Raw genomic sequence first — 19114 nt, 5'->3', positions numbered from 1 at the left:
CACATCCGGCTTCCCACCCGCAGACACGGCCAATTGTGTCTGTAGGGACGCCTGACCAAGCCGGAGGTACCACGGGGATTCGAACCGGCGATCCCCAGGTTTGGTAGGCAATGGAATAGACCGCCACGCTACCCGGACGCCTTTCAACTGTATTTATATCACTTACTCAGGACAAGATGTTACGTAGCCAGTTACTGCTAGGATTAAATCCCACCCCTTCCACAGGTCTTCGTGTACTTCTGTTAATATGTGTTTCAATGTAAACATACTAACAGAAATATATAACAGTCAAATATAGAAATATAACCATTTATTTTTGTGTATACGTCAGAGTGTGTGTGTGTGTGTGTGTGTGTGTGTGTGAATCTGCTGGATGTCCCATTACTGTCCACTCCACAATTAGAGCGTGTGCATGGATTGTGTGCATGGATTGTGTGGGCAGAAAGGTTTAGGGTGGGAGGCACGCTGCTGGCTGGCAGGAGCTGGCGTAGTCAATGACTGTGTTTGTATTCACTGCATGTGTTCAAACAAGTCAATTATATTTGCTTAAAGTGCATAAACATGTGTATCAGTATGTGTGAGCCGCCTGAAGGCATTCTAGCTTGTGTGTGGATCTTGAACACACATGGCTTCATGTGCACACACAGTGATTGTACATGTACAAGTGTACTCGCTGACTGTGTGTTAGTCTGTGTCTTTAATGATAATGACAATGTGTGAGTGCTACTGTGTGTGTGTGTGTGTGTGTGTGTGTGTGTATATATATATACTATATATACACACACACACACATACATACATATACATAGATAGATAGATAGACAGACAGACAGACAGACAGACAGACAGACAGACAGACAGATAGATAGATAGATAGATAGATAGATAGATAGATAGATAGATAGATAGATAGATAGACAGATATATAGATAGATAGATAGATATACGCCTAATGACCATCAATTTCAGGAAATACACAGCACTGATGAAAGTAAGACTTTTATCTTCTTAACAGTACATGTTTGATCACACACACACACACACACACACACACACACACACACACACATACACACAGACATGCGCATGCACAATCACATACATACATACATACATATCTATATGAATGAACCCTGTGTTAATTTAATAAAGATGCGTGTACACATTGTGTACCCATCATGTTTCAGTGAGCTTGCAGGACAGTCTTTCATTATTAAAGTCATCTTCATCGCTCCTTTCCTCCCGAATACTCAATTCCCTCCCTTTCTACTTTACTTCTAGATTTCTGTTTCTTCTCTTAGTCACCACAGCTCTCTTTTTCCAGATAACTTGCATACTCCAGAAGAGTGGTGAGCTGGAGAGACGGAGGGGAGGAAGGAAGACAGAGCAGGACACTAGGTGAAGAGAGCTTGAGAGACAGAGGGGAGGAAGGAAGACGGAGCAGGACACTAGGTGAAGAAAGCTGGAGAGACAGAGGGGAGGAAGGAAGACGGAGCAGGACACTAGATGAAGAGAGCTGGAGAGATGGAGGGGAGAGAGGAAGATGGATTAGGACACTAGATGAAGAGAGCTGCAGTTGAAGACAGGAGCTCTGAGCAGTTCAGTAATGAGAGGGAAGATCGTGTTCTGGGTTGAGAAACATCATTAAGTTGTAATAGAAACACAGACTAGGAGAGACAGACAGACAGACAGACAGACAGACAGACAGACAGACAGACAGACAGAGACGGGGGGGGATATAGCGCTGGGGACGACAACTGGTGGTTTTATCCTGTGGCCTGTGGAGTGTGACATTGTGGAATACCTATGCATGAATGAGAGGGAGGGCAGTGCAGGACAGGTGAGGATGCAAGGAGTAGAGGTGAGGAAGGCGTATGAGTTTAAATACTTGGGGTCAACTGTCCAAAGTAACGGGGAGTGCAGAAGAGAGGTGAAGAAGAGAGTGCAGGCAGGGTGGAGTGTGTGGAGAAGAGTGTCAGGAGTGAATAGCGTGATCTTTCCACGCGTTACGTCCCCCTGGTGAAACTCCTCACTGTCAGGTGAAAAGAAGTGGCTGGTGACTCCACATGTATCGGAGTAGGCATGCGGTAGTCTGCAGTCCTCCCCGGAACGGCAGAGGGGGTGGAACAACAGCTGGGATGGCTCAGACGAGTGGGGTAATTGTCCAGGTACAATTGAGGAGAAAAGGGGGGGGGGATATCATGTAAAGTGAGTAGGTCATGAGAACTGTGAGGGAGCTGCAGGCATCCCCTCACTAAACAGGTTCACATTTCCTACACACATTCCCAAACACATACATGAACTCAGACAGCAACTATTAATTTCAGTCATTTATTTAGTGGTTCTATTTAATGTGTTAATCTGCTAAATATGTATCCTAGTTAGTGGACTGATGCATTAGTTGGATTTACTTTCAGGTGATGTTTTTTGTTTGGCACATTTTTTTCTATTTTGTTTTCTCTCTCCGAGGTTATTTCCTGGGATCAACACTGTCATGGAGGCACACCTGTGTGGTTTGCTGCCTGGTGTGTGCAGTCTGCCTCGTTGGGGCAAACCAAGTGGACTGAGGAGAGGGGAGAGGTTGGATGGGAGTTGGGTTATGTTTGGTTTAGTGTTTGATTGTTTTAGCTGTGGTACAGTAGAACTGTAAAGGTAAAGATTAGCTACTATACATCATCTCAACTCATCTCATCATCAGCCGCTTCCCCGGGTCACGGTGGCGGCAAGCTAAGTAGGGCACTCCAGATGTCCTTCTCCCCAGCAATGCCGTGCAGCTCCTCCTGGGGGATCCCAAGGCGTTCCCAGGCCAGATTGCACAGGTAGACCCTCCAGCGAGTTCTGGATCTATCTCGGAGTCTCCTCCCAGTTGGACATGCCCGGAAGGCACCCAAGAGGCATCCTAACCAGATGCCCGAACCACCTCAACTGGCTCCTTTCGACATGAAGGAGCAGTGGCTCTACTCCGAGCTCCCTCCGGATGTCCGAGCTATTATATGTAATGCATATATTAATTGCAGCCTTTGTTGTAGACACCACCCCTTTGTGTATTTGCAATGGTTGATGTTAGAACGTTTATATACTGGGAGTACTGGGAGGCTGTCAGTTTGTTTTTGTTTTTTGTTTTTGTTTTTATGCTGGTTGTTAGAGGGGAACCTACACTACCGTTCAAAAGTTTGGGGTCACCCAAACAATTTTGTGTTTTCCATGAAAAGTCACACTTATTCACCACCATATGTTGTGAAATGAATAGAAAATAGAGTCAAGACATTGACAAGGTTAGAAATAATGATTTGTGTTTGAAATAAGATTTTTTTTACATCAAACTTTGCTTTCGTCAAAGAATCCTCCATTTGCAGCAATTACAGCATTGCAGACCTTTGGCATTCTAGCTGTTAATTTGTTGAGGTAATCTGGAGAAATTGCAGCCCACGCTTCCAGAAGCAGCTCCCACAAGTTGGATTGGTTGGATGGGCACTTCTTGCGTACCATACGGTCAAGCTGCTCCCACAACAGCTCAATGGGGTTCAGATCTGGTGACTGCGCTGGCCACTCCATTACCGATAGAATACCAGCTGCCTGCTTCTGCTCTAAATAGTTCTTGCACAATTTGGAGGTGTGTTTAGGGTCATTGTCCTGTTGTAGGATGAAATTGGCTCCAATCAAGCGCTGTCCACTGGGTATGGCATGGCGTTGCAAAATGGAGTGATAGCCTTCCTTATTCAGAATCCCTTTTACCCTGTACAAATCTCCCACCTTACCAGCACCAAAGCAACCCCAGACCATCACATTACCTCCACCATGCTTAACAGATGGCGTCAGGCATTCTTCCAGCATCTTTTCATTTGTTCTGCGTCTCACAAACGTTCTTCTTTGTGATCCAAACACCTCAAACTTGGATTCATCCGTCCACAACACTTTTTTCCAGTCTTCCTCTGTCCAATGTCTGTGTTCTTTTGCCCATCTTAATCTTTTTCTTTTATTGGTCAGTCTCAGATATGGCTTTTTCTTTGCCACTCTGCCCTGAAGCCCAGAATCCCGCAGCCGCCTCTTCACTGTAGATGTTGACACTGGTGTTTTGCGGGTACTATTTAATGAAGATGCCAGTTGGGGACCTGTGAGGCGTCTGTTTCTCAAACTAGAGACTCTAATGTACTTATCTTCTTGCTCAGTTGTGCAACGCGGCCTCCCACTTCTTTTTCTACTCTGGTTAGAGCCTGTTTGTGCTGTCCTCTGAAGGGAGTAGTACACACCGGTGTAGGAAATCTTCAATTTCTTAGCAATTTCTCGCATGGAATAGCCTTCATTTCTAAGAACAAGAATAGACTGTCGAGTTTCAGATGAAAGTTCTCTTTTTCTGGCCATTTTGAGCGTTTAATTGACCCCACAAATGTGATGCTCCAGAAACTCAATCTGCTCAAAGGAAGGTCAGTTTTGTAGCTTCTGTAACGAGCTAAACTGTTTTCAGATGTGTGAACATGATTGCACAAGGGTTTTCTAATCATCAGTTAGCCTTCTGAGCCAATGAGCAAACACATTGTACCATTAGAACACTGGAGTGATAGTTGCTTGAAATGGGCCTCTATACACCTATGTAGATATTGCACCAAAAACCAGACATTTGCAGCTAGAATAGTCATTTACCACATTAGCAATGTATAGAGTGTATTTCTTTAAAGTTAAGACTAGTTTAAAGTTATCTTCATTGAAAGGTACAGTGCTTTTCCTTCAAAAATATGGACATTTCAATGTGACCCCAAACTTTTGAACGGTAGTGTATATCTCACCCCAATGATCTAAGTGTTTCTGTTTGTAATGCAAAAAGTCAGTAAAAGACAAAGCTCTGGGGTGTCTGGGTGGTGTGGCGGTCTATTCTGTTGCCTTAATCGGGTGTCCCTACAGACATAATTGCCCATGTTTGTGGGTGGGAAGTCGGATGTGAGTACGTGTCCTGGTCGCTGCACTAGCGCCTCCTCTGATCGGTCGGGGCGCCTGTTTCGGGGGAGGGGGAACTGGGGGGAATAGCGTGATCTTCCCGCGCGCTACATCCCCCTGACGAAACTCCTCACTGTCAGGTGAAAAGAAGCGGCTGGCGACTCCATGTGTAATCGTAGGAGGCATGTGGTAGTCTGCAGCCCTCCCCTGATCGGCAGAGGGGGTGGAGCAGTGACCAGGACGGCTCAGAAGAGTGGGGTAATTGGCCAGGTACAATTGCGGAGAAAAAGGGGAGAAAACATCAAAGAGCTCTGCCAAAATTTGGATGCAGTGCTTCCTGATGGTCATATATCTCAGAAGCTGCTGCCATGCTAAGTTAAAGGTAGCACGAGTAAAATTTTCCTAAAAATCAATTCATAGTCTCTAAATAATCCCTCTCAGTCCTCACTTATGACCCACTCGGTGTGTGTGGCGGTGTCTGTATCTGCAAAGATCCTGTCCTCTGCCTTTATTTTCTTATTTTGCTGTGTACGGGATGTCTCTGGGCGTCAGGATTGCCAACTGTCCTGTATTAGCCGGGATATCCCTTATATTGGGCCACATTGATTTGTCCCATGTGCCCTCCCTTGTCCCGTTTATTGACTGCTACTCTACTCTAACCACTAGAGTTCACTCTTACAGTTGTATCAAATCTGATACAACAGCAGTAGCAGCAGTGCAAATCACAACGGGTGAGAATGATCACCTGTCATCATCCAATCACAGCCCCCCTCATGCGTCTCAGTTGTACATGTACAGTAAATGTGCCAATTCCTTCAAAAACAGAAGAAGTTCTGGCAATTTCTGGTGCTGTTCAGTCGGTTTGGCATATGGGAATATGGATTAACCTGCAAATATGGATAAACCTGCAAAAAAGAAAAGCCTGTGCAGCTACAATAAGCAATGGGAAGTAAAAAAAAAAGACGTGGGTTAAGCCCGTCAGCGGTGACTCAACGAAAGCCTTCTGTACTTGATGTCGCAGGGAATTTTCAGTTGGCCATGCAGGTCAGAATGACCTGACTCAGCACGCTTCCACAGAAATGCACAAGAAGGCGACACTAGCTAAAGGTGCAAGCAATATCGGTGCATTCTTTGTGGCATCTACTGTGGAAAAGGACCAAATTTCGGCAAGTGAAGCCTTGTACGTGTATCATACCGTTAAACATGGACTCAGCTACAGCAGCACCAACTGTCTTGTTAAGCTCAACGGTGTGCTGTTTCATGACTCAAATGTTGTGAAGAAGATGCACTTGGGAAGAATGAAAGCTGAGATGACCGCAATGAATGTTTTAGGACCAAAGACTGTGATATTCTGGATGATCTGTCCCTGACTGAAGGTGAGCCTGTGTTTTACTCAGTTGCCACCGATGCCTCAAACAAGGGAAATAGAAAAATGTTTCCAGTGTGCGTGAGATATATTTCTGTGTCTGAAGGAGTGCAGTGCAAGTGACTTGACTTTTATGAAGACAGTGATGAAACTGCAAATGGTATACATCAAGCTCTGGTGGACTGTCTGGAAAAGTATGAACTGGATATTAACCAAAGGAATTGAATCAAGTGCAACTGGACTTGGTATATATCCGTGAAGACGTTTCGCCTCTCATCCAAGAGGCTTCATCAGTACGTGCCTTTCTGACTAGACCAAGCTAGTGTTGGATATTAAACATATCACAGCCTATGCAGCAGATAATGCCAACGTCAACTTTGGAAAACACCACTCCGTTTACCAGTTATTGAGCAGTGCCAACAGTCACATTCTGAACGCTAATATCCCGGCTCACATAGCTCATAACACCTGCAAGCACGCCTGTGATCAGCTGTCAGTGGATATTGAGTCACACGTTTTGAAGATCAACAGCCACTTCTCAGTATTTGCTTCCAGAAGAGAGGAACCGTGTGCATTTCTTGCCTTTGTTGACATTGAGTGGTGTGGAATTCTGGGTCATGTTTGCACGCGATGGCTGTCTCTTCATCCAGCTGTTGATCGTCTCCTGCAGAGCTGGCCAGCTCTCACCTCATGCTTCAGGTCCCTTGGGGAGACCTGTCCTGTAGCACTGAAGAGGATTTTTGAGGACGAAGAAAAAACTGGAGCTCCTGAGATTTGTCTGTGCTTTTTCCACAACGTGGGGTGTGTTTAGACACACTCGTTAGAAAGCTGGAGGAAACAACACTCTGCATCACAGATGTTTACGAGGAGGTGGGAAAATTCAAAGTGAAGATGCTTCAGTGGAAACAGGACAGCTTTTTGGATACCAGACCAAGCAACTGATGGACAAACAAGTGTCGGCACAAAGACCGAAGCAGCAAAAGGACTTTCTGAAGTTCTATGACTCTGTCATTGCATACATTGACAAGTGGTTTGATTTCTTATCAGAAAATGTAATGATGAAACCGAAACCGATCGGCCTACATGAGGAGCTCTCTTTCACTGACCTGGAGCAGGTGGTGGCTGCCGTCAAAATGACAGAGACAGTCAGTATGGACCAACTCTATGAAGAGTTTTGTGCAAGCAGGAAGGAAATACAGAAAGCCAGACCACAAAATCCACTAATGAGAAGTGGGTGGCAGTTTTCCAAAACAAAGAGAAAGCCAACCTGATCAACATGTTCAGGATTGTCTCATTTGTCCGCAGTATGCCAGGCTCAAATGCCTTTGTAGAGAGGAATTTCTCTCTGATGACCATTAAATGGTCAGACTCAAGAAACAGATGCAGCAAAGAGCTGATCAAAATGGAACTTCAAATATCTGTGAACTGTGACTTATCAGGTAAAGACTTTTCTCCGGCTGCACAAAAGGACAAAAGACTGATTGAATCGGTCAAGAGCAGCAAAAAATATCCATGGAAAAAGCAGACTTGGTGAGCACAGGCATGCCCCTCTTTTCTTCTTTTGCATTTAAATGTTTTGTTGTTGCTGTTGTATTTGTTGCTGTTGTGAGGGTCCCAGTTGTGATTTCCAACTTATATATAGTTTTAGTGAATAAGAACATGAAGCATTCATTCCCCACCACTGTGGGGAATGATGTGGAATATGATGTTTGCGGATGACATTGTCATTTGTAGCGAGAGTAGGGTGCAGGTCGAGGAGAGACTGGAAGTATGTACTGGAGAGAAGAGGAATGAAAGTCAGTAGGAGGAAGACAGAATACATATGCGTGAATGAGAGGGAGGACAGTGGAATGGTGAGGATGCAAGGAGTAGAGGTGACGAAGGTGTATGAGTTTAAATACTTGGGGTCAACAGTCTAAAGTTTAGACTGTTGACCCCAAGTATTTAATCCCCAAGTTTAAACACTTGGGGACTGTTGTGTTGTTGTAGAGGACAAGTTTAAATACTTGGGGACTGCCTGGGCAGTTTAGACTCCCCGCCTAAACTTCCTGGGGAATTTAGACTCCCGGGCGCTACAAGGCAGCTAACCACTGCTCCTAGCTACACAGCTAGGATGGGTTAAATGCAGAGAAAGAATTGTCCCACGGGGATTAATAAAATAGTAAAGTAAATAAACAAACAAATAAATAAATAAATAAATAAAGTAATGGGGCGTGCAGGAGAGAGGTGAAGAGAGTGCAGGCAGGGTGGAGCGGGTGGAGAAGAATGTCAGGAGCGACAGAAGGGTACCAGCAAGAGTTAAAGGGAAGGTTTACAAGATGGTTGTGAGACCAGTTATGTTATATGGTTTGGAGACAGTGGCACTGACAAAAAGCCAGGAGGCGATGCTGGAGGTGGCAGAGTTGAAGAAGCTAAGATTTTCATTGGGAGTCACAAAGAAGGACAGGATTATGAACGAGTATATTAGAGGGACAGCTCAGGTTGGATGGTTTGGAGACAAAGCAAGAGAGGCAAGATTGAGATGGCTTGGACATGTGAGGAGGAAAGATGCTGGGTATATTGGGAGAAGGATGCTGAATATGGAGCTGCCAGAGAAGAGGAAAAGAGGAAGGCCAAAGAGGAGGTTTATGGATGTGGTGAGAGAGGACATGCAGGTGGCTGGTGTGACAGAGGAAGATGTAGAGGACATGAAAAAATGGAAACGGATGATCCGCTGTGGCGACCGCTAACGGGAGCAGCCAAAAGTAGTAGTAGTAGTAGTAGTAGTAGGTAGTGGTAGCAGATACTCAGTTATTTCGGAAACAATATACTTTCCGTGTGTATCCCTGTTAGTAATACAACCCTTTAAATGCCATGATCTAACATTAATCATTTGCTGGTAAGACCTGATGTGATGACGAGGGCATGCAGAACCTGTGACACAACGGAAGTATGCCAGATATGTATAAGCATAGCGGTTTACACTACCCCAGTACTGTAAACTAGTACTGTATGTGTACTTGTATGTATGTATGTATGTTTGTTTCTGTTGCCCTCCGCAATGATCATGGGACTGGGAGCCAAGTGCAGTGTTTTGATGCAGACACAGGTTTACCTTTACAGAGTAAACAAACACAAACACATACAGTCTGCTTGAAGCACACTGCAAATAGCAAGTGCACTTATATCCTTACTGACCAGGGGTTTCGTGTATAAATGCTGCATATGCAGTTTTGCGTATGCAATCTCTTGTGCACATGTAGGATGAATGAAAAGTAAACTTGGCGTGAGAATTAGAAGCATTTTGAAGGTTGTTACAATTTCATTTAGCAGACGTTTTTATCCAAAGCGACACACATCTGAGAGTAAATACAACACAAACAAGGAGGCGACAATGCAAGTGCCAGAACACTAGGTTCAGGTCTGATAGGACATAGGTGTCAACAGGCAGTGTATAAAGGCAATGCATAGCGTGCATAGAAGCTTTTTTTTCTCCATCAGTTGTGGAGGTGATTGAGAAAGATGTGGGTCTTTAGCTTTTTCTTAAAGATGGAGAGGGACTCAGTGGATCAAATAGAGGTTGGTAATTCGTCTACCACCGGGGAACTACAGAAGAGAAGAGTCTGGCTAGTGACTTAGGGCCCCATTGTGGTGGAAGTGCCTGGCACCTTTCATTGGCAGAGCGTAATGAGCAGGACTGAGTGTAGACCTGAATGAGAGAGTTCAGGTAGGCGGGAGCCATTTTAGTTGCTGTTCTGTAAGTGAGCACCAAGGTTTTGAATTTGATGCGGACTGCAACTGGGAACCAGAGGAGGGATATGAACAGCGGAATGAAATGTGGTGTTTTGGGTTGGTTGAAGACCAGATGCGCCACCATGTTCTGGATCATTTGCAGAGGTTTGAAAGTGCATGCAGGGAGACCTGCTAGTAAGGAGCTGCAGTAATCAAGGCATAATATTACAAGAGCCTGTAACAGGAGTTGTACTGCATGCTCTACAGGTAGGGTCTAATTTTCCTGATGTTGTACAGGGCAAATCGGCACGACCAAGCAATCAAGGACACGTGCACACAGGTTTCCGGCAGACTTTGTGGGCATGATTTGGGTTGATCCGAGCTGGATATCGATCTGTTGTTGTAAGGATGGATTGGCTGGGATACAAGGAGCTCAGTCTTAGATAGGTTAAGCTGAAGGTGGCATTCTTTCATCCATGCAGAGATATCAGCAAGGCATGACAATATCCGTGCCATACGAGACTGTGAGGTCATCTGGCGGGAATGATAAGAAGAGCTGGGTATCGTCAGCATAGCAATGGTATGAGAAACCAAGTGAGGTGGTGTATATTGAGAAGAGAAGGGGACGGAGCACTGACCCTTGAGATACCCCTGTGGATAAGCTATGCGGTTTAGACACTTCTCCACTCCAAGATACCCTAAAAGATCTTCCCAACAGGTAGGACATGAACCAGCAGAGGGCAGATCCTGAGATACCAAGCTCAGTGAGTGTGGCGAGGAGGATTTGGTGGGTGGTTTACAAAAAAATAATCACTGACTCACCATTAGCACTGATAACAGTTTTTTCCCATTATAAAAGCAACTGGTGTCTCCTATCCACCAGTGGAGCTACACTTCCATTTTCATGTCTGACCATTTCTTTAACTTATTAACAGTGCAGGGCTCAGAGCTGGCTGTATGTACCACTTTTGTGACATTTTGCCACTCATCATATTTCCTTTTTGTTTAATATTCTACATATAACATATGTAGAATATGTATACAACATAGACTATTAATCTGCATCTGAATATTAAACAGAGTGTTTCAACAGATTTTTCTGGGCGGTAATGGTATGGCACAGGATGCTCATGCATGTGCACAGAGTTTTAAGTTGAGTTAGGGATTTATAGAGGGAAATTGCACAGGACTTGGCATGCGCAAGGTTTTTACAAATCTGATTAATTTTGACCGATAGTTTTTTTGTGTTGTGCACACACTTTTATGCACACTTTTATACATTAAGTTTTTATACAACATGAAGACCCCAAGTGTGTTGTTGGTGGCCAGTATGTCACTTTCTCCCCTTCTCTTTTTAAAGGAAAAGAAAGAAAGCCACTTTACTTTGTCATTGTACAGGTTACAATGAATTTGTCTTCTGCATTTAACCCATCCTATTGTATAGGAGCAGCTGCGGCGCCCGGGGACCAACTCCAGTTCTTCTTTCCATTGCCTTGGTCAGGGGCATTAACCCTAACATGCATGTGTCTTTGATGGTGGGAGAAAACCAGAGCACCCGGAGGAAACCCAAGCAGACACGGGAAGGTCATGCAAACTCCACACAGAAAGGACTTGGGCCGGCCTGTGGCTCGAATCCAGGGCCTTCTTGCTGTGAGGCAACAGTAATCATCACTGGGCCACCGTTGCCTTGGGGATATTGTATTTATTCTTGATCTGTGTGTGTGTGTGACACAAATGTGTGTGTTTGTCTTTCTGTATGTACTGTGTGTGAGAATGTAGATGTGTGTGTTCATAGTTTATGTCCTCTACAGGTGTCTATACTGTCAGTGAGAACACACAAATACACAAATCTATAGGATTTACTCCTTTCTAAATAGCTGAATTGCACCGTCTGTATAAGCATAAATATAAAATACATTTTTCAAGTACAATTTACGTGAGTTTGTTTGTAAATGTGTTTTGTGATGCCATCACCTGCACTGAAATATTTCTGATAAACTTTATATACTTGGCGATAAAGTACAGAATTTTGAATTGTCGATCATTATTTATCTGTGATTCGTTATTATCAATGTGGACGTGTATCGTTTCAGTTTGTGCGGGTGCACGTGGTTGTGTTTTGGCTTGCATCTCTCCTGGTAGATGGTGCAGAACAAGACAGGACAGTGTGTGTAAGGCAAGGGATGCAAGTATCTTTGATAGGCTTCTACTATCTGCACAACAGCACACAATATTTTACCTGTGACAACAAGTCAAGGCAGCTGGTTAGCTTGCCTGTTAGGACCAGGTGTAGATAATGGTACAATCACTCCGAATAATGAACAAGTAGTTTTACACCATAGGGCCAATGTATGTGTATGTCGTTGCGTACCTGTGGTATGTAGTTTCGTCTTTCCTGGCAGACAGCATGGAACCAGGCCAGACAGAACAGAGACTGGGCTCTTGCCAGGACACCACCTTGAACACAGACACAGACAGCATCAATATCACACAGGGCCAGAATAACAGTCCCAAACAACCAGCATCACAACCAGCATAATCAATCACCATTTGACCAGAGGCTCAATAGTTTCCCGTATCAAAGCCTCAAGACTCCTAAGCAGTGTAACACAACCACTGTAAATACATTTATATTCTCCATACAATCTCATTGTACGTCTTTCATGATGTATGTGTTGCAATTTGCAAGCACAGGGAAAAATCAAAATCTTGGACCTAGTCCACACGTACATCGGTATTTTTGAAAATGTAGCTTTTTATATGCATTTTGGCCTTTCGTCCATAAAAAAACTGCGGTTTAGCTCACTGAAAACAGACCTTTTGGACAACTCCTTCCAGGGCAAAGATGTTCAGAAACTCAGTTTTCAGTGTTGTCGTGTAGACAGGGAAAGCTGAGGTTTTGGCTTTTTTTTTTCAGGCTTCTAATTGGACGATATGGTTTCAGGGTCCTATTGCTGCCTCTTGGTTTGGCATGCTCTTGACAGTGCTTCCATTGTGTTTTTGCATTTGGACGGAGATTTTCTTTTAAATAGTGCTTGTGTGGACAGGATTTTTTTAAGAACGAAGGAGGAAAAACCCTTTTTTCAAAAATACCCATGTATGTGTGGACTACGCACTGGTCAATGTATGATTGCCACGTGTTTTGTGCCATCAATTAGATTTCAAATATTGATTGTTGTGGGAGGAGTAGAAACAGGTTATAGATATGAAGCATTTGCAGAAGGAAACTGTTACATTAAATAAAACGGGTGTAGTGCCCATTCAAAATGTGTAATCTGAGTGTGGGGATGGTTGAGTTGGGGTATGTATACCCATGACATTATCGCGTCTGTATGTTTGGCACAAACATATAGCAAGCTAATTATAGAATGGTTCATCCAAATAACTTTACACTCGACACAGCACTTCTTTGGGTCCTCGGTAATACGCCCACCAAGTGTGAAGTCAATCAGATGAACCGTTGTCGAGAAAATCGAAGGACAGACAGACACACAGACAGACAGATTCCATCCATTTTAATATGATAAATGACTGATAATAAAACAATGAAAAAATGACACACGGATGATTTTGTTTTTCCCACTGCATGCGTGCAACTGCTGCCATGCCGAGTGTGGCAAATATCAGTCACTCACTCATGGACGACCTGAGACCAGATGTATGTCCAAAACACACAGTACATAAATAACTCAAGACAAAACAGAGTGGGTGAGAGAAGACAGACTTGCTGTAAATTCACATGGTACTTAGGTTATGAAAAGGCACTGCTGGGATTCGAACCCAGGATCTCCTGTTTACTAGACAGGCGCTTTAACCAACTAAGCCACAGCGCCACCTGATGCAGTGTAATTCTAAAAAGGTATTCAACATGGAAGTTTGGATTAAGGGAGCAAAGTGACTACGATGCCAAAAAATTACTTTCAATAAAAGCCTAAAAGGATGAGAGATAGAGAGAGAGACAGATAGACGGATGTCTGCTGTTGCCCCCTTTCTCATTGAACACTGCCTTGCTACACCTGCACGTACAGTACAGGTATGCAGTGGGTCTGGACGGTTTCATGCTTGTTATGTAAGGAAGTTGTTGGCCATTGGGTAGCAGGGTTGAGGAGAGAAGGAGTCTTTCAAGACAGATCCTTGTTAATGTGGGAACATCAGCAGCAAAAAATCCTCATCAACCTCCCAAAGTAGTGCATGAGATGGCCGGGCTTGTGCTTGACCTTATGCTCTGTTCCTCCCTTGGCCTCATCCTCCTCTTCAACAGGGGATAATATTTTTAAATAATCTTTTTTAAAGATTCTTGTTTGATATGTTTGCCTTTATTGGATAGGGGATAGCTAAGTGGCAGACAGGAAACAAGGGGAGAGAGAGATGGGTACAGCATCCAACAAAGATCACTGGCTGGAATTGAACCAGGGGCATTGTGGTTATGTGGCATGTGCCGTAACAGTTCGGCTATTGGGGCGCCCGCCTCCTCCTCCTCTTCAACAGGGGAGGGTTGTCCTGCCATGGCCATCTCCTCCTCTTCATCAGGGTGGGCGTTCCTGTCTTGGCCTCCTCTTCAAGGGAGGATGGTCTTGCCATTTGCAGAGGGAATCTGTCACATCTAACTAAAATTAAAGGAATGTCTTGTATGTCTGTCTGCCTGTCTGTATGTCCTTCAGTTTTTTCGACAGTCGTTAATCCGAGCCACTTCACACTTGGCCAGTGTATTGCTGAGGGCCCAAGAAAGTGTAGCGTCAAGTCTGACGTTGTTTGAATGAGTGGTTGTCGAGAAAATCGAAGGACAGACACAGTCTTTCCGTGGTGACCAGGCGAACAGCACTACTCTTCCATTGCTACCCACATTGTGGTTGGAGATGGGATTACACCCTAATGGGCACCACACTAAAAATGTGTAGAGTCTTACTCCTACCTGGGCTTCCTGTGAATGTTTGTGTGTGTGTGTGTGTGTTTGCACTTTTCAAGCACTGAGAACCTGTTTGCTCCCGCATCTTCCGCACACTTTACCCTCTTCAGTGTGTGAAACCCCCCCCACACACACACACACACACACACACACACACACACACACACACACACACACACACACACACACACACACAAGGTTTCGACATTGTTACAATTCACTCACTCTGTCTGCTCCTGTCTAAACCTGTAAGATATGGAATCAAGATCTGGGCTGCCTGTGATGCTGCTTCATGAAATGCATGGAACTTGCAAGTGTACATGGGGAAGCAAGATGGAGGAGCCCTTGAAAAGAACTAAGGGATGCAGGTTATCCTGGACATGACACAGGGACTCTGTGACCACAACATCACATGCGATAATTTTTTTTACATCACACAAGCTGGGACAAGAGCTCCTCAAGATGAAGCTGACGATGGTAGAAATACTATGAAAAACCAAGCCAGAGCTCCCACCTCAGCTGCTGATTACTTAGAACAGGCCCATCAATTAATCTAAGTTTGTGTTCACAGCAGACACATCCCTGGTGTCCTACGTGCCAAAGAAGGGCAAAAATGTGGTACTCATGAGTACGCTACATAGGAATGGGAGAATCTGTAACCAGGAGCATCAAAAACCAGAAATCATAATGGATTACAATGTCAAAAAAGGAGGGGTGGACAATTTAGACAAGCTGGTGACTGGCTACAGCTGCAAAAGAAGAACCCTACGCTGGCCACTTGTGATATTCTTCAAAATCTTGGACATCTCGGCATACAATGCTTTTGTCATCTGGATGGCGCTGAACTCAGATTGGAACAGAGGGAAGCTCAAGGATACGGCTCTTTCTCGAGGAGCTTGGCTCAAATTCAGAGGAGACAACATACCAAGGACCCCAGCTTCTGCAGTCATTGTGAGAAGGATGCTGATACTCCATCCACCAAAACAAGCAACAGAACCAACAACTGCAGTACTTGAAGTAAGTGTAAGCATGGCACAAAATTAGCACCAACCACCAGCCAAGTGCTGGTAAAATATGCAAGTGACTGGTCGATGTGCTTCACTTGCCAGCTTAAAAAGCCAATGGTAATCTATTGAGTGGCTGGTAAAATTTGAACATTCACTAGCCATTTTGCCGATGGACTAAAAAGTTAAGTTTTCACCCTGAGTGTGAGTGATGTTGTTGACCTACTGTAACTACATATGTGCGAGAAAGAGAGCGAGAGACAGAGAGAGAGAGATTAGTAAAATTTCTGATCTATGTGTTTTCATCACTCTAGGTTGCAGCCAGTAGCAAAAAGAACCAATGTATTGTGTGTGAACCTAAGAAGGACAACAAAAACATGAACACCACACAAGGGTTAAATAAAAGTAAGAGAAAGGTCTAGATACTCAGGGGGAGTACATTAGCCACTTCTCATAACCATGCTAATACACCATTACAATCACAATGTTCAAAATGGAAACAAGACAATATTACAGAAAAAAATCAAGTAATAATAACAACAATAATAATACATTTTATTGGTGTAACATTTTCATTCACAGTTTGGTGTGGGTGTCTACCAGTCAGATATTCAAATTACCATCTCCAGAATTCATCCATGTTGCCAAAAAATATGACTGCTACATAGTAGGGAGAGAGAATACTAATAGATCAATCATGTAGCACATATCAACTAAACTAGACTAAACTTGACAAGTCTAAAATAGAATGAAAAAAAAGAAGAATAGACTATACCTTTACTAATCTGCTCTGGAGTCCAGGACTCGTAAGTTCTTAATAGGTTCTTCTTCAGGCCTGGTGGATCCTGGAGAGGGAGTGAGGAAAAAACGATTGGTAAGAGAGAGAAGGAGTGCAGATTAAAAGAGAAAGAAGGGGAGCAGAGAGATGTTGGGGTAATGACAGGTGGAGGGAGGGAAGGGGGCAGTGTGTAGAGATTGTGAGAAGAATGGAGAAGAGTTTAAAGCAGAATGAGAGTCAAATAATTACGTAGGAGATGGGAACAAGGGTTTGAAGCTAGAGAAAGATATAAAGATCATGGGGAGAGAGGAAGGAACATGGACGAGAAAAAACAGTAGAAAACAGCTGGAAAATGTATGTGGGATAGATGACGAACAGATTTGTTTCACTGATTGCCATTTTCCACCAAAAGCCTTTACAGGCTAGCATATTACGCTAATAGTAGTACTGAATTGTTCTGAAGTCGAAGCCAGATGATGTCCAAAACACACAGTAAATAAGTAACTCAAGACAAAACGGAGCCAGCTAGAGAAGATACAGACTTGGTGTAAATTGACATGGCACACAGGTTATGAAAACGCACTGCTGGGATTCGAACCCAGGATCTCCTGTTTACTAGACAGGCACTTTAACCAACTAAACCAAAGCGCCACCTAAAGCACTATAATTCTAAAAAGATATTCAACATGGAAGTTTGGATTAAGAGAGCAGTCACTGTGACACCAAAAAAAATGCTTTCAATAAAATCCTAAAAGGGAGACAAATGATGCCAATAAACAAAGTTGGCAAAATTATGTGTGTGTGTGTGTGTGTGTGTGTGTGTGTGTGTGTGTGTGTGTGTGTGTGTATATACACACACACACACACATAATGTTGCAAGAGAGACAGAGAAATAATGAGAATTGTGTAACCCGTGGAAATAGGTACCACACAGGACACAATCACTACTTTTGGGGTTCTTTATTTTTTTGTTATCACTCTAAATTGAATTGAGTAATTAAGTTCTGCCTTTATGGTTTAGGCAGAAAGATTTAATGAAAAAGAAATACAAAAAAATCCCTCAAAAACAAATCAAACTACCATGTCATATTCATTGATATGGTATAATGAATGAGGCAGTTTACTCAAATTGTTTGTCTTTAATGAACTCCATTGAGGCATCCCCATGACACCTCTGACCTCAAGTACTTCCATACGTCATGTCATATCCTGTCGTATCAACTGTAACATGATAGCTTACAGGAATACTACACCTCCCTTCTTAAAATAAAATGCCTTCAGAACATACAACACATTTGCCCCAGTAAGTAAGAATATATAAACTTAGCACAAAAAGTAAGGAAATGTGTGTTTGGTAGATTATTTCTTTGTTGTAACAAGGCTTCTTGGCAATAACTCTTATACCGTTGGAAAGCCTGTTTATTTCCGTTTTAAATGGTGCCACATTTGTAATGAAAAAGGCATTTTTGGGATGAGCAGCAGAGCTGAGTATGTGGGTTGCGCTCGTGAAAAATTTGCCAAATCTTCTCTGCCAATGCCAAACAGCTTATTTTGCTGTTGCTATTGACTTTTGTTTTGAGCTTCTGGTACCCCAGGTGCTGACCGTCAGCTGCCCGATATAAGATTTATTGCCAAGAAGCATTGTTACAACAAAGAAATAATCTACCAAACACACATTTCCTTACTTTTTGTGCTAAGTTTATATATATATATATATATATATATATATATATATATATATATATATATATATATATATATATATATATACACTACCGTTCAAAAGTTTGGGATCACCCAAACAATTTTGTGTTTTCCATGAAAAGTCACACTTATTCACCACCATATGTTGTGAAATGAATAGAAAATAGAGTCAAGACATTGACAAGGTTAGAAATAATGATTTGTATTTGAAATAAGATTTTTTTTACATCAAACTTTGCTTTCGTCAAAGAATCCTCCATTTGCAGCAATTACAGCATTGCAGACCTTTGGCATTCTAGCTGTTAATTTGTTGAGGTAATCTGGAGAAATTGCACCCCACGCTTCCAGAAGCAGCTCCCACAAGTTGGATTGGTTGGATGGGCACTTCTTGCGTACCATACGGTCAAGCTGCTCCCACAACAGCTCAATGGGGTCAGATCTGGTGACTGCGCTGGCCACTCCATTACCGATAGAATACCAGCTGCCTGCTTCTGCTCTAAATAGTTCTTGCACAATTTGGAGGTGTGTTTAGGGTCATTGTCCTGTTGTAGGATGAAATTGGCTGCAATCAAGCGCTGTCCACTGGGTATGGCATGGCGTTGCAAAATGGAGTGATAGCCTTCCTTATTCAGAATCCCTTTTACCCTGTACAAATCTCCCACCTTACCAGCACCAAAGCAACCCCAGACCATCACATTACCTCCACCATGCTT

General features: G+C 43.4%; 1 protein-coding gene and 2 non-coding genes across 3 annotated transcripts in view; all 3 read right to left on the bottom strand.

Annotated features, from left to right (window-relative positions):
• Positions 1-19114, bottom strand: part of LOC130115388 (cytoplasmic dynein 2 heavy chain 1) — a 360238-nt gene that overhangs the window by 85077 nt on the left and 256047 nt on the right. Inside the window, exons 85-86 of the mRNA XM_056283019.1 lie at positions 16695-16764; positions 12381-12466 (exon numbers count right to left, since the gene is read on the bottom strand). Of these exons, the coding sequence (XP_056138994.1) occupies positions 12381-12466; positions 16695-16764 (156 nt within the window). The remainder of the gene's footprint in view (positions 1-12380; positions 12467-16694; positions 16765-19114) is intronic.
• trnat-agu (transfer RNA threonine (anticodon AGU)) lies at positions 13769-13842 on the bottom strand. Its single transcript has one exon. It is a non-coding gene; the product is annotated as a tRNA-Thr (tRNA).
• trnat-agu (transfer RNA threonine (anticodon AGU)) lies at positions 17270-17348 on the bottom strand. Its single transcript has one exon. It is a non-coding gene; the product is annotated as a tRNA-Thr (tRNA).

This window comes from Lampris incognitus, chromosome 7 (assembly GCF_029633865.1).
Source record: "Lampris incognitus isolate fLamInc1 chromosome 7, fLamInc1.hap2, whole genome shotgun sequence".
NCBI lineage: Eukaryota > Metazoa > Chordata > Actinopteri > Lampriformes > Lampridae > Lampris > Lampris incognitus.
The sequence above is the reverse complement of the archived record's forward strand: the minus strand, read 5'-3'. Positions and strand labels throughout refer to the sequence as shown.